This window comes from Buteo buteo, chromosome 5 (genome assembly GCF_964188355.1).
Source record: "Buteo buteo chromosome 5, bButBut1.hap1.1, whole genome shotgun sequence".
NCBI classification, from domain to species: Eukaryota; Metazoa; Chordata; class Aves; order Accipitriformes; family Accipitridae; genus Buteo; species Buteo buteo.
Genome location: NC_134175.1, coordinates 15,711,919 through 15,730,905, shown reverse-complemented (window position 1 = coordinate 15,730,905; position 18,987 = coordinate 15,711,919). Strand labels below are relative to the sequence as shown.

General features: G+C 41.0%; 1 protein-coding gene across 5 annotated transcripts in view; it reads left to right on the top strand.

Moving 5' to 3' along the window:
* CPS1 (carbamoyl-phosphate synthase 1) overlaps positions 1–18,987 on the top strand; it is a 126,971-nt gene that overhangs the window by 37,087 nt on the left and 70,897 nt on the right. For 3 of the 5 annotated variants that reach the window (XM_075027927.1, XM_075027925.1, XM_075027924.1), the window contains 12 exons: positions 1,047–1,191; positions 2,169–2,258; positions 2,936–2,992; positions 5,373–5,465; positions 9,653–9,742; positions 10,388–10,516; positions 11,058–11,164; positions 11,543–11,684; positions 13,976–14,053; positions 15,520–15,618; positions 16,296–16,391; positions 18,259–18,448. In XM_075027927.1, coding sequence (XP_074884028.1) covers positions 1,047–1,191; positions 2,169–2,258; positions 2,936–2,992; positions 5,373–5,465; positions 9,653–9,742; positions 10,388–10,516; positions 11,058–11,164; positions 11,543–11,684; positions 13,976–14,053; positions 15,520–15,618; positions 16,296–16,391; positions 18,259–18,448 — 1,316 coding nt within the window. The remainder of the gene's footprint in view (positions 1–1,046; positions 1,192–2,168; positions 2,259–2,935; positions 2,993–5,372; positions 5,466–9,652; positions 9,743–10,387; positions 10,517–11,057; positions 11,165–11,542; positions 11,685–13,975; positions 14,054–15,519; positions 15,619–16,295; positions 16,392–18,258; positions 18,449–18,987) is intronic. The other 2 variants (XM_075027926.1, XM_075027928.1) reach the window with 2 other exon arrangements.

The following is an 18,987-nucleotide window of genomic DNA, read 5'->3' as shown; positions in this document are numbered from 1 at the left end:
CATGTTTTGCAAAATCCTAGGTTTTATCCTCCACTCAGAATAATGTTCCACTACGCTCTTAGATCTGTCCTTGCTGAGAAAGGTATTCAGGCAGGTGCTTGAACAAATTTGCTGTTCCTGAGTCTTCTGCCTGAACTAAAGGTATAAGTACATGCTTTGGGGATTTGTGACCAAGTGTACTGCTGAATCGCAAAGCATTGCCTTCAACTTGCCTTCTTTAGAGAGACACAAACCAACTTCCAAGCACTTAGTAGTCTCGTCAGAAGAAGTGTATGACATTCTGTGGGTAAGAACCTGGATATTGCCTAGAAGAGAGGCCAGGCTTCTGCTGGGAGAAGTGCAGAAGTGGTACTGTGGAATATTTTGTTGACAGAGCAGGTAGGAGAGTCCAGAGCAGTAGTGATGAATCATCCTTATGATCCACAGCTGCTTCCCTGATCCCCAGACAAAAAAATAGGCATAGATTTGTGTACATGCTGCCCCACAGAAAGAGCGGTTACATCCTTGAACATCTCAAGACCTGCAAGCTCCAGACAGGGGAAGGGATTAAGTGTGGGCAAACAGCTCTCTTGTCTGTTGGCTTTTTTTCGTTTGAGCTTTCTAATGCCACAGACGAACAAGTTCTTACACAACACGGAGGGAAGGACACAGCCACGGCAAAGTACTGCCCACATGGTGGGCTCAGGGAATGACCAAGCCCAAGATGTCAGCTGTGCATGCACTGACTGCAGTTCTATGATCACGTTTTACTTTTTATGTTAAATTACAAGAAGTGTCAGTTTGTTAATAGCTCCTGTGCTTCTCTTAACGGAATCATGAGAAGCCCAAAGCTTTCCTTGTTCTCAGTGTCAAATGTTTAATCACAAATGGCACAGTCAGGGGAGATTCACGGATGTGTTTACTTTTATATTAGAATGCTTTCACGTTAATACCAATTCTGTCGTTTTTTCATATCGGAATTCAAAGCTGACTTGTTCTCACTGGCTCTTTTGTTTTCCTTTCAACTCCAGACCAATGTACTTTTCTTCTATTGCTTCTTCATCTAGATACACTGAAACCTTGACAGATCCCAGCTATAAAGGACAGATTCTTACACTGGCTAACCCCTTAGTCGGGAATGGTGGAGTGCCTGATATGGCCGCTGTGGACGAAGTAGGCCTCAGGAGGTTTCTGGAGTCTGATGGTATCAAGGTAACAGCAGTAGATGCAGACTTGATCAAAGAGTGGTGCTAGCAGCCTATATGTGCATATGCTGGAGTTTACTGGAACCCCCCACAAGGAATGAATGATGCTCAGCCTTTCTTTTTCTGCTTCTGGATAATCTCCTTTGGAGGAGCGGTGGCGAACGATAATCCATCTTGCTTTCTGTACCAGCCTATGTGCTTTTCTGAAAGTGGTGTGACAGACATGTTGAAGTTTTTGTGAAGCCCTGTCCTGGGTGGCTTTTTTTCACAGTCCCTTTCTGCCTCATAACTATCTGTATTTGCTCAGAACTGGTTGCCACAGGAAGATCAAATGCCAGTGAGAATGAGAAATTCCTGTATGCCTGTACTACCACAAACAGGGGAGGTGACAGTTGTGTGGAGAAGGCCTTACATACCAGTGCAGGAAGCAGTATGTACAATGTGGTTACAGGAGATACTGGCTAGGAGCAGGGCTCTGTCCGTGCAGTGGTGGCAGTACTGAAAAATAAAAGAAAATAATTGCACAAACACTTAAACGCTTTATTCATCCTGAGGTGAAATGACTCCTTTATAAGCTATCTAACTCCACTGGAAAATGGAGCTGACTTTTGAAATGAAATGTCACTTAAAAGTGAAAAGCTTTCTTAAATGAAAAATTATATCAAAATAAAACATTTTGTCTTGGCTGAAATTTCCATTTTCTTTGTAACGAGAAGTATTTTCCCTGTTCAGTGCAATTTTTAGCTTTTATTACCAGTAAGCCACATTATTATGTGAATTTCCTATCTAAAAGTGCCCAGGTGCAATCATGAGAGAGCATGAAGTCTTTACCCCTTTGCTAGATACCTGTTCTCTGCAGTCCCTTTGTGAAGTCAAATTGGCAATCTTGTCCTGTCTGTGATGTTGTTTGCAGCAGATGAATAGTAAAAATTCATACGTTCCAGAGCAAGTACAGTGTAAAGTGATGTTTTTTTCTCCCTGCAGGTTTCAGGTTTGCTGGTGCTGGATTACAGCAACGAGTACAGCCACTGGCAGGCTGCTAGGAGCCTCGGAGAGTGGTTGCAGGAAGAAGAGGTGAGCAATCAAGGAAAAAGGGAAAGAACTACTGGCTATAAGCTAGTAACCGCTCTTGAGAAGATCTCTTCACCTGTCTGGGCTTATTCTGTGTTCTTTCGTTCTCTGATTCTTCATCCGTTTCTCTTTCACGGCGCAGTGATATTTCCAGCATCTGTCTAGAAGCAATGTTAATTAAATGGGAGTGTTTGGTTTTCCATAAAAATGATGTACATTAAGATTATATTCTACTCTCTTGTAAAATGTTTCTGTAGTGCTGCTCCTAGTGGTTACCACAGTCATAACCTCAACAGATGTTAGCTCTCAGAACCGCACTGACTTGAAGCCGTGGGAGTCAAGGATGTGTCAGTAGACTGCCGCTGACTTATTACAGCTGGGAGGGTTAGGTGCTCATAACTAAGGCAAAATGGGCCTCAGAAATGAGAGAGACATTTGCCACATGAGCTTTATATTTTGTGCTTTTAGTGCAGAAACTAGATTTGAAGTACTAAGGCATTTATGATTGGGAATAAGGAGAAGAGAAGAACTGGAAGTGAGGCAGAATTAATAATACTGCTGCTAAGAGGCAAAGCGCCTTCAACAGAGACATGTTCTTCTTAGCAAAGTGATAGGGCTGCTGTCTTCCTCTGTCTTAGCTGCCTGGTCCCTGACTTATCCTTCTCTTGTGTTTTCTTTAGGTGCCTGCACTGTATGGGATTGATACCAGAATGCTGTCCAAATTAATTCGTGGCAAGGTATGATCTGTTCCCTTGATCCATTTGCATTAACCTTGGTGTTGCTGAGGCCTTTCTTTAACCGTGCAGCAAACCTGTGGTAGCAAAACTACTGCTGGGCTGCCTTGACCTCAGACGGTACTCAGAGCCCTGTGCTCATCCAAAGGCTCTATGTCTTCTGTACAGCTGAGGCAATACTCTGGTTTTCTTTTCTACATACGTGACCCAACACAAGCTCTTGTAAATGAAAGGCCTCAGGTAGTTGTATCAGTCTAGTACGTCACACACAACAGGTAGTAGTGTCAACTACATGCTGCATCAGATAGTAACAGCCAGCGCAACAACTTTGTGAGCTATTGCGGCTATTATTTCAGAGATATCACTGCCTTTGGTCAGTGGAAATTGTCCTGCTCCTCAGAGGCAAAGGAATGTCTACAATAACGTAAGATGGACTGCTAACTCAGGCTGGTTTTCTTTGGCTGAAGACTATTATTATTTTTAACAGACATTACTTTTCTCTCCGTTCCAAGACCTGACAATTGAAGGACTTGAGCAGGATTATGTTATCGAATGGAAGTTAATGTTAAGGTACATTTCACACTGGCTAAAAACAGTGATGAAAGCCAGTCTGAATGTAAATGCATGTTGGAGGCTCTTGTTTCGTAATGGGTTATTTGAACCTGCTCTTTTCTGTAGGACATCAATTTGCAGTCTACAGTTCAAGCCCACGGCTCCTTTCATTCCACAGAACAAAATACCAATGCCCCAGCCTGAATACAAGAATATTTGTACAAAAGAATTCTTATGGGAAGATAGGGCATTGTCCTGCTCTTATAGACAGCAGACAAGTGCAGTTTAATACAATAGAAAATGGCAATAAGATTTCTACTTTCTTAAGACATACCTTTTAATGGATCAGTGTTCCTTTCATCCAAAGTAAATACACTTCCAGTGTTTATCCTGTAACGTAGCAGTGTACGGTACTAGTGCCCATTATACTGGGCCTCTGAGTGGTATTGTTTTATGGCTTTTAGAATAGTTCATAATGTAGCCTTTTCACCCAGTCTTCTCAGGTTAAAAAAAGCTTAGTAGTTCACTCCATGTCTGTTTATAAATTGACTGTGAGACCAGGTCTTCATTATGATAAATGCAGAAATGAGCAGTGACTTGTTAAACTGGACTCTACAGGTAAATGCAGGGCACTATTTGGCTGAAAAAATCTGGGAGCAAGGTAAGAAAAAGGGATCCTGTTTGAGAGTAAAGGCTTTGTAATTGGTGGTTTTGGGATTTACTGCATGGTGCCACTCAGCATTTTTTGTGGTTCCCAAGAATCTGACTTGAAGATGATGCTGACCTTTTCAGCTCTGCGCCATGCAAAGAAGCCTGGAGTAGCTTTTGGCATAACGTACTGCTCATGATGGCAGCAGCCACTGTTAAGAGCAAAACTCTGTCTTTAAAACACTTAGCAGTGCACATGGCAATGCAAGATGCTGGCTCTTTCTTGCCCTAAGAAAACGGCAAGGATACTTCAGATATGGCCAATCATGGAAGTATCTCACGGAAGTGTCGCTAAACCTCGTGTGCATTGTAGTGTGATATCCACAGGACGAGCTGAATTTAATATGGATTTATCATGAAAGTTTTATGTGTTAAAAGTTATAACAAAACAGTGACTTCCTCTCTTTTCCCCTTCCATCCTTGAAAAGTTCTATATTGCACACTCTGTCCCCATGCTAAGTTGACCCTAGGTTAATTCCACTTATTCCAGGAATGGGACAAAGACAAAACCAACCATTTTTTCCAAAGACAACTTTAATGAGCAGAACGTGGAGAAGGATATGCTGCTAGGAGAGCAAGAGTGTTCTAGCTTCTGTCAAGTGGTAACAGCAATAAGGAGCAGAGCTTGCAGGATGTCTGGGTTTTTAACAGCTTATTCAGAAAACAGCTGTGCTCACCTGCCTTCTGCGTAGCTTTGCCTTACCCCAACTGTGCTTCCTTGCAGCGATCCACAGGAGGTAGCCGAAGAAAATCACAGTGTGATTCCAAAACAAAAAAACCTTCAAACGGCTTTGTGGATTACTCCCAGATCTACACAACAGTTACTTGAGGGATCTGATTTCTGATCATCTTACAAGACAACCCATTTTACTGTCACTAGTGAACTTGCGGGAGTGCTTATTAACAATTTTACTGCTGACAATTCCTCTCCCTTGAATGAAGGATTCTAATCAGAGTTTTGATACCCAGGAAGACTCATAAACTTCTGAAGATGATAGAAATGGTTATAAGGTGCTAAGAAGCTACCTCTAAGCAGCTGTTCTAATTGCTGTGCCTGTCACTCTCCCAGTGTTCACAGCTTCTCCTTTGCTATACTTTTTTGTTTACTGCTGTATTTCCACAGGGCACGGTACTTGGGAAGATTGAATTTGAAGGTCAACCTGTGGAGTTTGCAGACCCAAACAAGCAAAACTTAATTGCAGAAGTTTCAACAAAGGTTAGACATTCTTCTCTATTCACAGGGCTGTACGCTCCAGGTAGTAACTGGTCTCATTTGTTCTGAGGATCATCCGGTGTCTCTAAACAAAGTGGGGACATTTCCTAAATGATACGCCTTTCCCGACTTTTAAAGGACTGTCATGTCAACATCATTCCCACAGAATCCCTCATGGCTTCTTAGGTACAGTGTTAAAGATGTGAAATGAGCTGTGTTGAGATGGATGGAGTCTGATCAGTACTCTGTTTCAGACGATTGTGTGATACAAAGGCAGGATTGGGAAATATTGTGGATACAGTTAGACATGGTATATGGTGGACACTTTCAAACACAAACAGAATTAATAAAAAGAATGGTAGCTTTCCTCAAAAAATTTCAGGAAAGCTCACAATAACATTCAATATTCTGTGTTCAGGTATAATTTTATTGAGGTGATTCCAGAAGATATTTCTACATATCCAAAAGGTACCAAGTTAGGAATCCCCTGGATCAAATTTTAATGGTATTAGCTGCTTTATCTATAGATATGTACAGAACAGCAGTTAAGTTTGTATTCTGTTAGCTGGGCATGCAAACTATGTTCAACCACATGCTGAGAATAACATTATAAATTATGAGGACATAGCAAACCAGGCCCATACTAAAATCAGTAACTATTCTTTTACCAAAGCAAGAGATAAAGTTTTAAATCATAGACACTTTGTGGATTTAATTGTGAGATAAAGAGTGCCTTGCATGCTTAATCCTATTGACTGAAGTGAAAAATGGAGTGTATGAGCCGTTTTACAAATTCCACGCTTACTAGACTGTTTTGGTCTCCAAGATCAGTGAGGCTCTAGAACAGCTCTGCAAATAGATGTTTGTGTACTGTTCTGCACACAAACTGCTGTGTTAGTGGCATGACTGAGAAGCAGTCCTGAGCAGACTGCTCGGTGAGCACGTGGGAATTTGAAGATCAGTCTCCATCCAGCCTTGTATTTACAGTAGTAGCTGTTTACCTGGGATACCATTGGGATACATAGGCCGCCTTGAACATCTGACCTTTGGAACTCTCACCAACTCATGCCAATGCCTCCACTGTATTTTGAGTCTGGGCCTTGTTGCTACACAGCAGGGTGGTGATTGCTTAATGAGGTTGTGGTCTCTGAGTGCAAGATCCAGGTGGAGCCATTTTGAGCAAGAAATCAGAAATAGGTAAGGTTGCTGATGCTAAACGCTGCAATTACTAAGACAGAATTACTGTAAAATAGCTTCTATAAGGGAGATACAATAAGATAAAAGGAGCTTTGATGGCCTCGTTACATTTATAACTTCATTTTTGTAAGCTTGAAAAGCAACATCATAAACAAAGCTGAAAAAGAAATAAGCTGTTCAATGTTGGTAATTACTGGTCATGATAATCTAGCTGTTGCTGAACAACTATTTTCATGTAAATGAGGATACCGTAAGATCAGGACTCTGCTTATCAATTTTACATTAGAAATGATTGATTTTTTTAAGTATTATTTTTGTCCCCGCCTTCTTTAGATGCTAGTATTCCATTCTATGTGATATCATGCCCAGTATATAAAAATGGGGGAGTTGGCCTTGAGGGATTGTTGCTCAGGAACTAACTGGGCTTTGGTCGGCGAGTGGTGAGCAATGGCATTGTGCATCACTTGTTTTGCATATTCTACAATATTTATTACTTTCATTATTATTTTCTTCCTTTTCTGTCGTATTAAACTCTCTTTATCTCAAGCCATGAGTTTTACTTTTTTATTATTTTTATTATTATTTCCCCCATTCCACAGGGCGGGGGACCTAGCGACTGCAGCTGCGTGGTACTTATTTGCTGGCTAGGGTTAAACCAGAACAACCACTTGGAACTAAATGTCACTTTTAGCCACAGATCAAGTGCCACGTACCTTTTTGGTCTCAGCACTATTGCTGTCAGGAGTTTCTACTCCCTCACTGCTGGCTCGCAACTCTCCCACATCATTCTTTCAAACTGGGACGGGTTTTTTAATAGGCTGTGCAGTAAACCAATGAGGGAAATCCTCTGACTTTAGAAGGAATATATTGTAACAGTTCCCCGAGCCAGTTCCAAAGTATCGTTTCTTTGTAGCTATACTGTCAGCCAGATGCAGACGTCAGTGCTCTGCAGTACAGAGGAATAGTAAGTGTGAGAAGTGAGGGCCGGGTTCGGAAGACAGCAGCACCTAAAGTAAGTCTTGCTTCTGAAGAACATGTTTTAACAAATCGCAGAGTCTTGAGACTGAAGTGATTAAAGTACCTCAGTTTTGTCCAGCAACTATCTCCCTCCACTAGAACAGCCAAGGAGAAACTTTGAAGATATTTTTGCACTGAGGGGTTCAAAATCCCATTTAAAAAGGAAGATTGAGGTTTTTTTAAGGAAATCTGACACATGACACTAAGTTAGTTTCTGTGAGAACTGAACACCTAAATCTTGAGATTTTTTGAAAACCACCTCCCAGAAGCCTGAAGAACAGCAAGTAGAAGACAATACAATTCCAGTGCACTGATACAGTTCCACCATGCACTGTGGAAGTAGAATCCACTGGTGTATTAGTGACTGAAAAAATTATGGAATTTGATATCAGCCATAGCTTCATATCTGAAGCCTTGAGTGACCTAACAAGATCCATGTGTAATCTCACGAAGGAATTGTGGGGTACTTTGCCATCTGATTAAGTTATGTGAACAAAAAGATATGTTCTGACAAAACAAAAATCTTCTCAGCATTACACAGTAGGCCTGACAACAGCGGTGGTACCACTACTGGCTCTGTCCTGAGTTATGTTCTCAAAGGTGGATTAGGGACCAGTGGTGGTTCATGAAGCCTTGCAGTGAAGGGAGGTCGCTTCTTGCACCCCATCTCTTCCGCCGTGCTCCTGATATGGCAGTAAGTCACTCCTGATGATGATCAGAGCTGTCCTCATGTAGGACTGCTCTTGCATCCTAAAAAAAAACTTCTTCATCTCAATCTTTGAGAAGGTAAAAGGTCAAATAAGAACTGAGTTAGGGTAACAGAGAGGGAGGAGTTGTAATATTCTGCTAATAAACTTCATCTTGACTTCCACGTAGAGAGGGTGCCTTTCCTTCTGGCTGGTCGTAATCCTCCTTTTTAAGATTTTTTTAGCATCTTTTCTAAAGAGTCCCATATGTGAAATCTGATTGCTAAGCAAGCTAATTAAAAGGAAGTGAGATAGTTTAAAAAAATTTTTAGTGGTGTGAAGAAAAAGAGAAAAGCCACTTTTGATAAAGTACTCATCAATTTCAGAAGCTCAGAATAACTGAAGTTATGCACATAGTTCGTTTTCAGAAGGAAGAAGGCTGCCTTACGTTCTTATTAATAACATCCCAGCCTGGTGCTACCTGCTGTCATATAAGAAGTAAAATAATTCAGCAATCTTCAGAAAGAAGCTGTCCATACAGCTGTGCTACAGCTGCCTGTCAATATGTCTGCATGTTGCAGTGTAAAAGCCCATATAACATACAGTGGTTTGATATCTCCGTCTTCCATGCTGGTTGTGCTCTGTAGATAAGTGAGTGTACAAAGTATAACAGCCCAGATTTATAACTGGTGACAATTTACTTAGTGGAATGCGTTAAGGAAGAGCAGCTGGAAGAAAAGTGTTTTCTGGTATGTAAAACTCTCAGGTCCAAATGAACATAGGTCATGCTCAGTGATGTTCTTGGCCTGCTCTGTGCTGCTCTGATGAACTAGATGTCACTCATACGATATCTTCAGCTGTACTATGCCAGGATAGTGTTTAATGTGATCGATCTGTAGCTAGTGTGAAGTAGCCTTGCTCCACTGGCATCACCACGATGACTTCAGCTGAAAAAATCTCTCTTGGGCTGCAATAATCTGTGAGAACAGTATACTTTCTGCTTCACGACTAATCAGGTGAAACACAGGAAAAAGATCTTGTCAGTACGTATGGAAACAAGTGATTTCTTAGGAATTGCTGTTACTGCTGTAATCAACAGTAAATAAAAGAGCATTATAACTTTTACTGTCACAGAAAAATGACGGAAATGGTAATGTCTGCAGTACTTCTGGAGATTTCCATGTAAATTGATTCTTAAGTAGCAGTTGCTCTATGTTGGTGAAAAGGTATTCTGTTGTTTTGGGGACAGGGGATGATTTGTCACTTACAGCATGGTCTTACTTTTTATAGGAACTTAAAGTTTATGGCAGAGGGAATCCAATTAAAGTTGTAGCTGTCGACTGTGGGTTGAAGCACAACGTTATCCGTCTGCTAGTAAAGGTAGGTCAGTGCTTTCTGTCTTTCATCTCTTGGTTTGCTTTGGTAAGAGCCTCGACTATACTCACTAGCCTTACTTCCACCTGGGCACATCTATTCTAGTAGCAGTTGTCCTCCTAAAATGAGGCAAAATTTTTAGGATTATTTTTATGGATGAGGCGGTGTTTTCTGAACTTGGTACACTATATTGAAGGGGTAAGGGAGAGGACCTATGCAGCAGTCTATCAGCCATGAGAAGAATTCATAGGAAGTAAGATTTAAAAAGACAAGGCACAACTTCTGTGAAGAACAACCAAGGAAGGTCAATGCAATACTGTAAAAAGAAAAAGGGGGGAGTTGCAATTTTCAAGGAGGGTGATGAATGACAGGAGAATGCACCACGTAGAAGTGACTATATTTTAAATGTCTGCGTACACACTTATTTTGCATTCCATTTGTAAAGTTTGATCTCATTAGTGAATTTTAGACAAAAATTCTGTGAAAATAGTCTGATCACATAGTGGAGAGGAGCCTCAATATTTTCCCTGGCAAAGGGATGATTGAAATCCGAACTCAGCCTCTGGGACATGAGCGCATGGGACCAATCTCCTGGCACAAATTCATTTCTTCCCCTTCTCCTCTCATTTCTTGTTCCTTTGTTTTTCCTAGCGAGGTGCAGAAGTGCATTTAGTTCCATGGGACTATGATTTCACCAGGATGGAGTATGACGGGCTCATAATTTCTGGAGGTCCAGGGGATCCCATGAAGGCCCAGGAGGTGATTCACAATGTCAGAAAGGTACAGCGTAATAGCCATAGACTGCTTATTCTTGTATATTTGCCTTTTTTCGAGTGCCTGAAATCTAAACACTTTGTTGTACTAAGATGTTATGGACCAAAAGTCATTCAGTCATATCAACTGCCTGGGATATTGCTCATCTTGATCCACTGGGAGTTGTCTCCAGACAGCAGTTACAATAAAGCTATACAGATCTTCGTGAACAGTATGTGGTAAACATGATTACCTTAAGCCTTAAAGTATCCTGTGCTCCTTTGGGAGCTCTGTGACCTTATGAAAGAATAGCCCTGACATCATAGTGCTCCTATTTGAAATAATGTTGCACATTAAATGGATGTAATGCAGAGTGTCATTGCTTATTTCCCTAGAGTAGACCAAGATATCAACTTGTGCTCTCAGGTTCCCCCTGAAGCACTAAACTTTCCTTTGTAGCCGTTGCCACACTTGCATTCAGCTTTTTCCTAAGTCTGTGTGGCTGCTGTGAGGGAACTGGCAAACTCTCAGCTGAACAGAGATCTCTGAAAAACCTTTTCATTTTTAGGTCCTGGAGAGCAATCGCCCAGAGCCTTTGTTTGGAATTAGCATGGGGAACCTGATCACTGGAATAGCAGCTGGAGCTACTTCCTACAAGATGCAGATGGCGAACAGGTGCGGCAGCTCTTCTGCGTTCCAGGGCCCAGGTAGACCAGCTCTGCATTGCCAAAGTCCATCGAGCAAAAGTGGTTTGCTTCTGAACTGCCTTGATGGGAGCTAGCGTGTCAGTGACATTACTTATTAATTCCAGCCATTTTCCTTGCCTGTAATTTACACTGCCATGTCATGCATTATTTTTTCGAGGGTGTTTTGATATTATTTGATGGAATTGATCCCATCAAACTGAAGGATTTATCATTTTGCGATTGGCTGACAGTGTTGAACAGCTAGTGTCGAACTGTGTATAGCCCCACAGTTACCAACTCTTCTAATTGTGGCTTTCGAACACATCTGGCACTTCCATCATCTGTTCTCTGATCCTTTCTCTTTCAGAGGACAGAATCAGCCTGTCCTGAATACAGTGAATGGACAGGCTGTCATCACTGCTCAGAACCATGGTTATGCCATCGACAGCTCTACCCTCCCACCTGGCTGGAAACCTCTCTTTGTGAATGCCAACGATCAAACGAATGAGGTGAGCTCATGCTCTCCAGATACCTGCACATAGCCGCCTCTACTGAACAAAGACTCTTCTCGTTTTATTTCACCTGCTGGAAGCTTTCTGTCAGATTAAAATTAGTTATCATCAGGGCTAAACTCAATGATTTGATCATATATTTTAAGGTCCCTCCTTTACAGGCCAGAAGGCGGGCGTGAGGCATTTACCCTGTTCTCCATACTAGGATAGCATCAGTGACCTTACGATTTCCCTTGAAAAGCTGCCTTATTAACTTCTATGATTTCCTTAGTAGTGGTGCTCACTCAATTACCATTGTCCTAGGGCTTGTGCAGCCGTTGTGTTAGCCTGTGTCACAGTTTTGTTCAGTTGGTTCTATGTTACCCAGCAAAGGAAAATTATTGCAGTCTAATTTAGTCTGTTATTGTAAATACAATTCCAACAACTACAGTCATTAAGAGGAGACGCAGTTGCCTCTACACAACAAATTACAGGATCTATGGTAGACATCTGATGTCAATTGACATCCACGCAGAAAAAAATTAAAAATGCCTGGACCCTGGAGTTTCACAGCTGAACAGAGAAAAGCATAGGAAGGAAAACATCCCATTTCTCAGTTTTGAAGAAGTCAGACAGACTTCGAGACATAGCTCAGGCTTTGTAATTGCCCATTTTAAATCTCCATTAGGCCCAGTGTTGTGCAAGTCAGTGAAGTCTTGTTATTTATCGGAAAATCATTGAACGGAGGTATTTTCAAAAACAAGCTCTCCCATAGGAATATGCCTCTCCTCCGCCAGACTGAGCAGCCTTGAAGGTTTTAGAACAAGTTTTGCTTGTTAGTTGCTCTTTTCTTTATCCTTAGAGACTTGTCGAAATAGAGAAAAATTTTGCCAATCAGGATATTAATACAAAAAACTTACAGCTGTTTGGCTTCAATGTTTGACATTTACTTTGTTTTTAGCTGTGATAAAAAAAACCTGAACCTTTTCTGCCTCAAGCGTTTCATGTTTGCTTTAGCTGAAGACTGGAGATTAGTGTGATGATGCTTTAGCATAAAGCAGGTGATAAAGTTGGGCAAGTGTCTTCTCGACATAAAAGCACGACCATTTCTCTGAGCCCCAAAGCAGCATCAGTCTCCTAAACCTTCATAGATGGCAATGGACAAGGCGCAATGTTGTTTCAGCATAGGATACACAAAAAGGAACAGGGTTGGATAGGCTCTCATGTACAGTGTGTTGCATTCCTCTGTTTGAAAAAGAAAAAATTTCTTGTGACTGACCTGGCCCATCACAGCTGGACAGGACCAACAGAGGGTTTCCAAATACTGACAAGCCATGAAGTGAATATTGTTAAAAGATATTTGTATGTACAAGTAACCTGAGCATTCAGGGAAAATGTGACAGATTGGTGGCATTCTTCACTTTGAGGGCAGAAACTCATACCATAATAGATCAGTTGTAGTCAGCAGCTCCTCTGTCATCCCTCTCCTATCCCAGCTTCTTATATTACAGCTCTGGATGGCACTGTTGCTCTACACAAGCTGTTGGGACTCTTTTGTCCATTCGAATGGAAGCAGGTTGTATCAGAACTATTTTTGCCTGGATTTCCTCTTAAGGGACTGCTCTACCTCCACCTGGAATTGGGGCCATGAGCAATGACAGCTACAGGATAGCCTCTCAGTGAACCATGCTGCTTGGTGCTATCAGGCCATTCAAATGAGAAGTCTCTTTTTCCTGGCTCCGACTAAAATTACAAGTATTATCTCCAAACTTGGAGCCCTTCATGCTACTGTTTGTCCAGAGCAGTGGTCACACTTCATCATACGCCCTGAAAACAACACAAAGGAGAAATCATGTGCAAGGCCATGTGTCAGGATTTCAAGCGAGTTGTAGAAATCAAGAGCGTTACCTAAATCCATTTCTCCTGTGACAGAACCAACAAGATCAGGATGGAGAAAACCATTCCTTTCCATAACAGCCTTGTTCAAGGTGATCTTTTATTGCCATGTATGTTTTTCTTCTCTGTCTGGTCCAGGATTACCGTGCTTAGTAGTGTTTGCTGTTGTAGGTTCTTGTCCACACAAAACTCAGTGAGTTATAGAGGCACTGGAGTGTTAGCAGAAGAGCAAGGGGCTAAAGCAATCCTCAGATAAGACATTGTTTGAAGACTAGAAATGAAATGGGTGTCAATTTGGCAGCCCGTAGAAACACGCCAGTCCTTTGGCCTTCAGTGCTTACAAGTATTAGCTGTGGCTTTCTTTTCTCTTGCTTGCAAAGAGTAGTCTAGGACAATCATTTTTATTCCTGCAGGGAATTATGCACGAGACCAGACCGATTTTCACAGCACAATTTTACCCAGATGCAAATCCTGGGCCAAAGGACACAGAGGTATTGTATAAGGGCTGATCTGGTCTTGCTTTCCGGTGGCCGGGGGGGTTGCAGATATGTATCAGCTACAGTGACAAATCTTTATGTTGGTGATGGTCCTAAATCTTGGTTTTGGAAATATTGGGGTCTTGACAGAGGGTCCAGTCACACCTAGGCTTGTGTCTTCTTAGCTTTATCTGCAGCTGACTACAATCAGCAGCAAGGCGTCTATTCACTTCTGTGTATTTTGGATCAATGATTCTATTGATGTGATGTGTATGCTTTGAGTCCTGGTGGGATTATCTGTGTGTTGGAAATTACTGAAGTGCTTAAGAGTTTGCAGGATCAGGCTGAAATGTCTTGTACCTGGGATGATTGCAATAGGAAAAGAATTTTATCTTAATAGAAAAAATGAGACAGATGCTTTGTAATAAAATCATTAACATTCTAATGCATTTTATTTCCACTTTCAAATATTATAATTACTGTAGAGTTATGGAAACAGAATCACACTTCTTCACTCTGATTCTCCTAAGAGAAATCAAATTTTAATCCCCTCTGACTTCTCACAAGTTCTGTGACAACTGGTTCTGTATTCACAGAGTATGACTAAGCAGCAACAGGGTATGTGGAAGGCAGAGGAAGTATGTCTGAACATAAAAAACTATTTGGCATTTCTTGAGAGGGAAATATATAGAAGTGCTTATTTTAATTTTAATTTGATGATGATTAAACCTGCAAGTAAATCTCTTAATATCAAGAAGTTTCACAGCAATCTGAGTGACAAGTCAATCTCAGAGAGCTCAAAAAACCAGTCAGCTGTGTGTCTTTTCCAAGTCTTGCACTCCCACTGCTGGGATGGGTTTGACTGCCTATGCTGATAGGCGTTGCAGGACCCATCCATACCATAGGTAATTCCCAGCAGCCAGGGGCTGTGTGGACAGAAGCTCCGCAAGTGTGCGGTCAGGTGGGAAGCCTGTCCCTCTGTGTGTAGCTGCCTGTGTCCCAGCAGTGGTCATGCTGCCCTGCTTAGAGAAAAACTTTTCTCACAGCTGCTCTGGGATCGCCTCTGGAAGGACAATGCTGATTTAGCACAACTCATGATGAGATATACCTGTTCAGATACCAGCTTTGTAGCAGGCTTCATTCCAGATTGTTCCCTTGAGCTAGTTAAGCGTATACTCCTCTGTATTTTAGCTTTTAACGCATGTTCCTTTGTTACATTGCAGCCACATACAAGCAGAGCATACAGATGTCATTCAAATGTGTTTTCTTCCTGAGATGTCCTCACTTTCTTGAATGCAGCTTTGTCAGCTATGTCTGTTTTTAAATAAATTTCAGATGATCCCCTCACCTCTGATGATAGTGTAAATATACCTTCTGAAGGCAGCAGCACAGAGCTTACAAATGGCTTGGGTTTTTTTTTCTTCTTTTCTTTGTATTTAGTTACAGTTTGGCTATTAAGTACATGTATTTATTTTTCCTAGTTCCTCTTTGATTCATTTATTTCACTGGTTAAGAGAGGGAAAGGCACTGCCATATCTTTTGTCCTGCCCAAGGCTGGAGTGACAGCTTCCAGAATGGAGGTCAGTGTACAGATACTTGTTATTCATGCCTGTCTGTGAAGCTAGGAACCCATGGCACAAAAGCTAACCACGGAAGTCAAAGGAAGGTTCTCTTACAAAAGGCTTGTCAGCTGCCTATCTCACAGTCATCAGGCATCTCTTGTGCGTTAACAACTCCCTTATCTTTGAGAAGGTATTAAGACCTGATGTTTCACGCATTTTTCTATGTAACTGTCCCAAGAAAGGTACTCTCATAGCAGTACATGAGGTGCCCTGTGATAATCTGGCCATGACATTTTGTGCCAGCAGCGGAATGTTGATGCTCTGTTGCATAGCAAGTAAGTATGAAATTCCTAGTGTGAAATCAATTTCATACATTTTTGCTGTCTTGGAAGGCAGCTGGACTTTGTGGACAGCCAAAGTGTGACATGGTTGTCTAATAAGCACATGATACAATTACCACACTTAATGTATGCACAATGCATAAATCACGTGCTTCTCTAACCAGAGATAGATGGGAGAAGTCTAGGAGAAATTCTCTTAGAATTAAAACTGCAGTGCTTTTGGAGGTGGCTTTTCTTCTCTTTATAGAACTTACCTTATGTAATTTTAGACTATTCAGTGCTGCATGGTCTCCGTTAATTTCACCAGCCACTGTGATAAGACTGAATTTTTTTTATGCTCTTTGACACTTCTAGGTCTCCAAAGTTCTTATTCTAGGATCTGGCGGTCTGTCGATTGGTCAGGCAGGGGAATTTGATTACTCTGGATCCCAGGCTGTGAAAGCCATGAAGGTGAGCAGACACCCTGAAAATACTAACTTCATATAATTTATTTTCCCTTCTCACATCTAATAGATCATCCAACTGTGGTATCACTGGGCCATGGAAGCTGGTGAGAATAAATGACTGTAGAGCAATTTAGCCATTTTTTTGTTTGTGAATTTGTCGGTTGAGTAATGTGAGTTAACCCCAGATGACTAGGAAATTAAGACCTAATATGTACAGATACTCCAGCTTATTAGAGAGTGATATGCCTCTCCCTCCCCTATTCATTACAACAGAATTATAGCTATGAATTTCTGAAGACATTTATTAGAAAAGAGTTTTGGTCTGAGATCTACCATTTTCTCTAAGGACCACCATGAAAACACACTAGTTTGGTGTCATTTGTTTAAATCCATTTTTCCATAAGGAGTGTGTCTCGTTTCCCTTCTCTGTTCCACACATTTTTAAGGAAAGTGTGTTTCAGTAAAAAAATCCAACTTTTCATGGGGATTACAGCCAGTCTTTAAGGCAGTACCTTAAATTATTAAATGACGGAGAAGAAATGTTATGCAACATCTGAACTGAGCAATCATAGCTCTGACTGAGAATCCCACCGCTCCAGGGGAGCTATATATTTGTTCCCCCAAAACAATCAGTCAAGCAGTCACAAATTTTAAACAAACACAGAAATACTCTATGGCATTTTCATGCTTATTGTGAATTAAGGCAATTTCTATACTTGTCCCAGCTTGAGGCATGGCTGACTTAGTCTACAAGTTTTCTTCCTATTTCTTTTTACTGTTTTTTGTAGGATCACCAGATTTGTCATTTTTTCTTAACCTCTGTGCTTCCATATAGGATATCTTTGTCTTAAAAATGTATTTTCAATCTATAATTAGCATTGTTTGCAAATGGTTTGTTTGTGATTTGTTACCTTAGAAGACCATGATGGAGATTAGAATAGGTTAAAATGAGGCCACAGACTTTACACTTCCCAGTCCACCTTTTCAACAAAGCAGTGATATATTGTTCTTTATCTGCTTGTGGTTAACATCGAGTTTTTTTTAAACTTGGCCACATTCTGGTCTCATCATTATTAGCTTTGCTAAGCCTGGTTGTTTTCCTCATTACGCAGTAGTATCTCAAGAGTGAGGAGAGTTGATCTTCCCAGCTCTGACTCAGACATTTCATTTAATGAGCAAACTGTAGTGAATTTCTGTCTGATAAACATTATTATTGCTTTATTTCAAGTGCTCATCCATGATAGAGGAAAACCAGTGTGAAGTTTTGGCTCAGCTTTGTCTTGCATATAGAAGCAGAGTTTGTCTTTTAGTATGTGTAATATCAAATACAAAAGTTATGGGACAAGATTTTCTTGAAGGGATAACATCAGGAAAATTAAAGTATCTTTATGGAAAGTCAAAGCAAAAAAGTATTCTTTTACTGTTACTAGTCTGTACAAAAATCTGAGAATTATCTGGATAGCCATGATGAAAGAACTACTGCTTCTCAAGAAAACATTGGATTTTTGATTAAATTTTTTTTTGCTTTGTCACTTTTAGTCTGACTTCCAAGAGAAGACTGACATGTCTATGCTGGAGTTTGTTCCCGTCTCCCCTATGTAACTCCTAAACGTGTTAAACAATATAAAGCAAATTTCTGAATCAGGCAGGAATCTTCATTCCCACAAGATTCACAGACAGGCAGAGGCATGAAAGCAAAGAATTGGCATTAGCTCAGTCTGGTACAAGATAGCAGAAAGCCCTTACGGGATACCAGGCTTTTTAAATTCTGCTGTTGGTAAATAGGCTCTTGAACCCCCTTCTCTCCTTGCTGCTGGTGTTAGCTCGTTTTCCACATATGCCTAGTTTTAATGCAGATTTTCATTTTTCAGGAAGAAAATGTGAAAATTGTCCTCATGAATCCCAATATTGCTTCAGTGCAGACCAATGAGACTGGCTTGAAGAAGGCTGATGCTGTCTACTTCCTACCCATCACTCCACAGTTTGTCATAGAGGTCATCAAGGAACAGCGTCCCGATGGATTAATTCTGGGCATGGGTGGCCAGACTGCTCTCAATTGTGGTGAGTACGATACAGGAGCCTTGCCTTGCAGGCAAACTCATGGTTTTTAAGAAGTGTTCAGTGGGCTTTATTTGTGCAGACATGCAAAATCCATGAGCCAGATATATTGCCCAGGTTACTACGGGGTACAAGTAGCTATACTGTCTATGGGAAGTCAGTAACTGCTAAGGTGTGAACATAGAATGTAATTGCTGGTTTTGATACTTAAAAGTAATTCATATAGCCTGCTCTTCAGCTTAAGTCTTAGTTATCATAGTTAGATTGGGGATATCCAGACCACCCTGAGGAAGAGATCAAATGGAAAATTTAGCTTTTTGCAACAGTATCCAACAGCACTGCTTTGTTTTGTGTTGCAGATGATGACTAAGTAGTAACTTTAATAATATTCCATGTTTAATAGATTTGAGGACAGAACCTTTCATGTTGTGGTTCTGAGTTCTAATACTGACAAAGAATAATGAAATTAGCTGTTGATGAGGCCAGAGAAGTTGCCAGCTAGTCAGATTATGTTTTGAATACTTTTTACTTCGGCTACCATC